Genomic DNA, 7,566 nt, shown 5'->3' on the forward strand with positions numbered 1-7,566 from the left:
AAAAAAAAAACTCATTTCAAAAGATGCAGAAGTCTTGGAAAAAGCAAAAATATGGCAATGGGTTCTGATGGGACCAAAAACCAAGACTAACTGTGCTGGAAATTTACCTGATTGACAAATTCAGGATTTGCATGACTCACAGTTGTGAGAGAGAGAAATATGGTTAGGAGTCCTACAAGACTCAAAAGAAGAATGACTGTGCTTTTGTAGGTCAGCAGCAAATTACCCAAATGACAGATCAATTGACTGACAGACAGGGTCAGTCAAGAGACCAGCAGCAGTCAGACCCCTCCTCTTCTCAAAGAGGAAGCCCCAGTTCAAAATGCGTAGAAGTTGAGAAAGAACAACATTGGTTATGGGTCCTGATGGAACATGAAACCAAGCTTGACTGTGCTGGTGAGGGCTAGCAGCAATTTACCTGACTGACCAACAGGACCACTGTCAATGGTTAGCAGTTAGTTGCCAACCAACAGAGACAGCATCTGTTGAGCATGGAAGCAGTAAACGGGATCCCCACTGTTAGAAGCAATAAACACATGAAGACACGGCAAACTAAGACGACTTGGCGTTAGCTGTAGTTATTTGTATACTGTGTACAAAAGTGAAAATTTTGTAAATAATTTAATTATGAATAACAAGTATCTAATAAATTCAATAATAATTCCAATCCCTGTGACAATATACAGAATGTAACATTTCTGTCAATTTCTTGTTCTTTTGGCTGCAGATTTAATAAAGAACATCCAGACAGAATGTGAAATTACTTTTGTTGCGGCATAAAGACACGTAAGTTTTTACGATTCTGTGTTATATTTAGCATTTGATTCATCAATCACACATACTGAGTCATCCTGTGCAACCACCAATTGGGTGGGTTATAGGTGTAGCTGAAAGGCATGTAACAGACTGCTTGCTGCCATTAGTATTATCTGCCAATGCCCCTTTTCTGGCATAACATGTGGGCCATAATCCACTGGTACAGCTATAACATCACCTTACTAAGACAAAACCCTTTGTTGTTTCACCCATATCAATTTTATGTGCATGAGTTAATGTAAATGTCCTCCTTCCAACATTTTTTTCACTTCTTATAACATTTAATTTTATTCTGACCTATTATGTTATTCATGGAGTGGGTTAAAATTAATTTTATATCTTACCTTACATCAGATAAATCAGCACCATTTTCATTCAGGACCTGCTTTGCTATTTGAACAAGTTTCTCAACTGAAAAAGAGAGGAAACACTGTATACACAATATTATACTGGATATGAAATTTGTTCATGCACTGTTGCATGAAATGACCATAATAGCTAACTCATTAATATTTTAAAATAAACTATTCACTTTTAGAGATAAAGAGAATGAATGCAAACTGTTGTAGTCTACATCTGGATTACAGCCTGTTTCTATAAACTGCACTCTTCTGCACATGTGAGGGTCTTGCAGTGCCAATGCAAACACCACAGCAATCTCTGACAATCTGACAATTGCTTTTTGACTGGAAAGTGGGGGGATAGGAACATCATGATGACACAGCCCACAAAGAGTGGCATATTCTCCAGTGAAAATACTGTGACATATTTGAGCTATGCAGGACAACCCCCCTCCAACAGTGATGTAACACCAGTGGAACAACTGCCGCTGCTACGGTAACAGGCCAGTCAACACTCTGTCCCCCTCCCCCTGTGGTGACGTAAAAGCACTTCCCACAGTGACGTAACGGGAGACACTGCAGTTACTATGCAGCAATAAACAACTCTCGGCAGCGTTCCCCAGCAACGCCTGTAAACACAGCATTTACGCAACTGTGGTAGCAACACGTAACTGTTTTCTGGGTTGTCAGTGTGGAAGCTACATAATGAGAGGATTACTGGAGTAACCAGTCAGTTGCAGTCTAGCATTCGCCGGAGTGAGTTGAAGTCCATTGTTGTATCGAGTGAACGGAAATGACTACAGGAGAAGTAATTGTGATACTGCAGATGGCAGTAGTGGTGAAACTGTAAATTGTATAATTGTGAGGGTGAGAGTTCAATAAATTCGCTAGATACAAGATGGCGTGAAACTGTCGCATGACACACCCCACATGTAACAATACTGTTGTGCCCTGATAGGGGTCAGTGACTGTACTCACCCCCTATCGGACATCCGTGGATATCTTTTAACCTGTGTGGTGGAAAACATCCTTGCATAAGAGGGCCCACAAAAACTCGAGTTCTCAAAACAACAACAAAAGTAATATATAATAAAACAAACCACTAGTACAACAAACAACCTATCAACTCATACACAACCTTCGACTATACCCGTTTTACACTTCCTACAATTTAACTACCCATAATATACTAACCCTAAATTACACAAACCAACACTTTGTATTTCTTTCTCAAAACACCACTGAACCAGAATTTCTAACAAGCAATCAGTGACCCAACCACGGGCAAGTACTCACTCACGCTGAACATGATGCACATGACGAACACTGGCGCCATCCCAAGGTTTTCCACAGGCACACTTTGCTCTAGTCCGTCCGTTTCTCACAACTGCTAGAAACAGAGTGCCTGAAACGGCCTTTTTTTCCCAGTTCCAAAATTCAACTTTTTTCCCAAATTGCGAAGGCTGCTTGCGCGAAATCCCTTAGGTTGGCAACTTGCTGGACATTCATTGGCGCGTGAAGTGAAACCTGACTGGGTCTTTCCACTGATGCGTAAACAGTCTTTTCTAAATACAATTCAATTGAGTGACAAAGAATGCGCAGAGTCAGCCGCGGCTCTGTCTCCTCACCTTCTGGCCAGCCGTCTGGCATTTTAAGCTAAGCATCCAATCTTACAAAAATCATACTTAATATCTAATAAGATGGGCACAACAATACGTTACTTTGTTTTACTGGCTCTCAGTTACTGACAAAGTGGTCAGCAATAACCAAATCCAAAACAAATACTGAATCTAAAACTATCTTCTACCATGAAAATAACTAGAATATAGACATAGAATAATGTTACAATGTTGCCAACTCATTCAATATGCAAAAAATGTAGGCACTGACTGTTTTAGGATGCACACAGAAAAGGAACCTCCAAACTTATAACATGTTACATCTGGACACTTCTGTCATGTATTATTAATAAAATAAGTTAAGATTACACTCTTTTGTGACACAATACCATATGTTTTTCGGAGGATCATGCTGCTTCCATCTTGAAGGTAGAAGAGTGAGCTAAACAAGGGAAACATGGTACACAATGTAGGGAATGGAGGACTGGGACTGGGGTTTTGAGCAACCTGATGCTGTTGCACCTGAGACCTGGTATCCTACACTGATGCCTGGCTTTCAATTACTGTTGCAACTGTGATCTAATTTCGCTTACCAAGAGATTTATGCTCCACAGTTAACTGTTTTGCATTTCGAATATGTTTACGTGTGACAATCAAATAGTGATGTCGGGCAGCTGGTTTGATATCAGGGAAGACAACATATTCATCATCCTGAAAAGAACACAAAATATATAGTTAGAAATTTCCTGGAATACATACAAAAATTAAATTAGTTACTCTTTTCCTGATAGATATGAGAACCTCCAGTGACTCATGAATATGGACAATTCAAATCAACATTTCCCTGAAATATAAGACGAAGGCATCATGCTTCTTTGAAACACCTGTCGCACAGTATAACACAGCGCGCGCGTGCGCACACACACACACACACACACATGATGTTTAGACACAGTTCTGGAAGCAGTTTCATACTGACTGGCCATTCATCTTACCCATTTGGACATGGAACAAAACTGAATGCAGCCTCAACCTCGCCATAACCAATTTTCATGATTTTTATTTAACTACTAGACATCCATAAAGTAAAAGTTTTCACAAAGTTCTAATTTGTTGTTGTTAATTAATATGCGTACATCCGGAGACATTAATTACTGAAATCAGGCTGTTTTTACAATGCAGGTAATTTGTCACAAATACATAAATATTTCCTTTACTGGAAAGTAAGAAATATAAATTCTGAAGACTAGCAGCAGTTTCTCTTAAGGAATTTGCTGATGAAAAGTTACCCACATATGCAACAATTTGGGAGTTACAATCTTCATACAAGCTACTTTTTTAAAACATTAAAAAGACCCGTGGGACTGCATTTTGAAAGCTGACAGTTTACCTAGCATAAACAATTGTTTAATCAACTGGGAAGGTTGGGGAAATAATTAAGAGTAGAATTCTGCTACACTGCCAAGAAAAAGAATTTTAAAATCATGAAGCAAGAACCTGCTCTTCCTCCTTTTGTAGTCCTGGCAACAGTGGCAGGTAAGAAAAGATCCGGCAACACTACCAGGCATAACATGCCATTAAGTATACAGAACTGAGTCAGCAGAAAATAACTCTACCAGCAGCATTGTTTCTTTCAATTTTACTGTGTAGATGCCTGCTCCTAATGAGACTTGTACTTTCAGATGAGTACTAAATACAGACTGACAGCTGGGATAGTGCAGTCAGTATAGCAACTGGTTACAGGATGGACAGCCAAGGGGTTGGCGTTTGAGTCCTGGTAGGGGCACGATTTTTCTCCTCTCCATGTAGTCAGACCCGTTCTGTGGCCCACCCAGCCTCCTATCCAATGGGTACCAGGGACTCTATCCCAGAGGGTAAAGCAACTGGAGCATGAAGCTGGCCACTCACCTCCAATAAGTGGCACTGTCAAGGGTACGTGGCTCTATACATCTACTCCCCATATGGTTTCATGACATAGCACTTAATTAGTTAAGCACATGGAGAATTATTTTAAGTAAATACAGGTCATAATTTAAAAATATGCACAAGAAAAGCTGGTCTTTAGTTAAGATGACTTACAAAATGAAAACAATGTATAGCTGTACATAGGATGTGGACCTAAGATGGAAGTAGAGGAAAGTGCCTATCTCCATTTACCAAGAAAAAATATTATCTGCTCCAACAAACTTGTTGTAATCCATTCAAAATCCATACAAAAATAGTTAAAAAGATTCAGACTGAGATCTGTTAACAGTGAAATCTGTTCAATGAATGTGTCAACACGAGACTCTGATTTAATTACACCTGGTCAGAAATTATGTACACCATGTAGGATGAAGGTTATGTACAACATTAAGATTAAATTTGTAAATATACGTAAATACTGACAATGGATTTACTAGACTGACAAAAGGCAGACCAGACCTCTTGCCAGGACAGGACAGGACAGTAACTTTCATATAAAGAAAAAACAAACCTGGCCATAAGCCCCAGTCGGGGCTCGACACCAAGGCAGACAGACTGACTGACCGTCAGTCGCAATGTGACTTTGACTTTGATTCAGGAGTAGTGAGGATTGAGCCAGTTACGAAAAGTGAGTAACGATTAACCAATCTGTTTCAATCTAGCAGTCGCCGAGTCGGGTTTTGTCGAGTACATGGCAGTGACTACAGGAGAAGTACTTGTGATACTGCAGATGGCAGTAGTTGGGAAATTGTGCATTGTGTAAATGTAAGAGTGTGGAATAAAATTCGCTACATTCAATATGGCGTGAAGTTATTATTTCTTTCTTTCGTGACATACACCCAACACGTGACAATATCATAAAACAAATATGGTTTAGATGACATTTCACCGCACCTCAAAACTTCTGGACCTGAAGGAATTATACATATTTCTAATTTCATTCGTTGTAGTAAGCATAACATTCATATACACAAATAATAATATTGTAACGTGTTTGGAGTAGATATTTCCATGGTAAAACAACAACAGTGGGGCCGTTGCCTGGAGAAAACAAAGGCGTTTCCTTGGAGACGTTGCATGACAACAGAAGGTTCATTGCGTAGCAACAGCCCATTTATTCAATCATTGCCTTAGGCTGTCCCATTTTCCAAGTCCTTGGAAGGAAGCAAAACTCATAACCTTACCGAAATCCGGTAAGGACCCAAAATTTGCTCAAAATTTACGTCCGATTAGCCTCCTATCCACAACAGGAAAACTATCCCTGAAAGTATTCTGAAAAATATTCCAAAAGCACATTGAAGAAAGAGGTCTGCTTAACGCAGGCCAGCTTGGTTTCCGTGAACGTCACAGCAAGACACTGCAATGTATGAGGCTAACAGACCACGTGGCCCTTAATTTCAATAATAAAATGTCTATGGCTGCGGCGTTCTTGGACATCGAAAAAGCCTTTGATACTACATGGCACTCGGGCTTGCTATATAAGTTGTCAAACCTGGAATTTTAGACCAGCTTAATCAAGCATACTGCATCATTTCTTTTACAAAGAAAATTCAGTGTTTCGGTGGAAGGAGAAATATCTAAGCCAAGGGAAATGCAAGCAGGGGTGCCACAAGTTCGGTCCTGTCCCCTACTCTTATCAGTATGTACATAAATGATGCCCCCTAAACAGATGGCTTTCAACTAGCCCTCTTTGCAGATGACACCTGTCTGTATGCGATAGATCGCAAAGAGCGTTCTGTGGTTAGAAAACTGCAGCGCGGTCTCAGCTCAATGGAGACCTGGTGTGAGCGCAGGAATATAAAAAATAATGAACATAAGACTCAGGGGATCTACTTCTCTCGCTGTCGTCGGCCGCCTATGTCTCGTCTTACTTTGAATGGAAGATATTTGTAAATTGTGTAAAATATCTCAGAGTAATCTTTGATAGGAGGGTTACATGGAGGTTACACATACAAATGATCGAAGCAAAGGCCTTCATAACATTTATAAAATTTTACCCCTATTCAAAAGTGAGCGATTAAGCGCTAACAATAAGCTGATCCTCCACAAAGCTCTCATTAGATCTGTAATGACTTATGCTAGTCCCGCCTGGGAATTCGCGGCAGACACTCATCTAGTGAGATTGCAACGCCTGCAAAACAAGGTTCTCCGCACCACTGGCAATTTTCCAAGGCACACACCGGTTCGCGATTATATAACAAAATTATGCAGGGAACAAGCGGAAGTCATACAAAATCATGACAATGAAAATGTTCGCAATACTGGACAAGGAGAAGCCTGACATAGAAAGTATAAGAGGCTTAACTTGGCGGCGGTCAGGAATACGCCCGTTCAAGTGACTAGACTGCTGTGGTAGCAAATACTTATAGAAATAGGGCTTAGTCTGCTGTACTGAGCCTGGACTGACAGAGGCCTTGTATATATTGTACATAGAATTAGAAATTAAGATTAAATTTGTAAATACATGTAAATACTGACAATGGTCTTACTAATACAGGCTATGACTGACGAATGACAGACCCGACCTCTCGTCAGAGAGGGCGCCCCAAATGGACAGGACAGTAACTTTCATATAAGAAGAAACATCTTCTCATGAGCCCTAACCGTCAGTCGCAATGTGACTTTGACCTTGAGACCAGGCAGTTCTTAGGATAGTGGCGAGAAGAGCACAAGCCAGCTCACACCAGAGGAAGGGAATAGAAGTCTTCACCGAGATTAGCGGTGCAAGACGTATTACAACAGTGAATTAGGGGATAATAATCGTACTTGTACATGTGTAAATGTGTAAAAGTGTGGGTTCAATAAATAATCACTGAATCCGAAAC

At 40.2% G+C, this 7,566-nt stretch overlaps 1 protein-coding gene across 2 annotated transcripts in view; it reads right to left on the bottom strand.

Annotated features, from left to right (window-relative positions):
- The window catches only part of LOC111862409 (histidine triad nucleotide-binding protein 3), an 18,787-nt gene that overhangs the window by 1,712 nt on the left and 9,509 nt on the right, over positions 1 to 7,566 (bottom strand). For both annotated transcript variants that reach the window (XM_023847780.2, XM_023847781.2), the window contains 2 exons: positions 3,370 to 3,487; positions 1,161 to 1,227 (listed from right to left, as the gene is read on the bottom strand). In XM_023847780.2, coding sequence (XP_023703548.1) covers positions 1,161 to 1,227; positions 3,370 to 3,487 — 185 coding nt within the window. The remainder of the gene's footprint in view (positions 1 to 1,160; positions 1,228 to 3,369; positions 3,488 to 7,566) is intronic.

Source organism: Cryptotermes secundus, unplaced genomic scaffold (genome assembly GCF_002891405.2).
Source record: "Cryptotermes secundus unplaced genomic scaffold, Csec_1.0 scaffold715, whole genome shotgun sequence".
NCBI lineage: Eukaryota > Metazoa > Arthropoda > Insecta > Blattodea > Kalotermitidae > Cryptotermes > Cryptotermes secundus.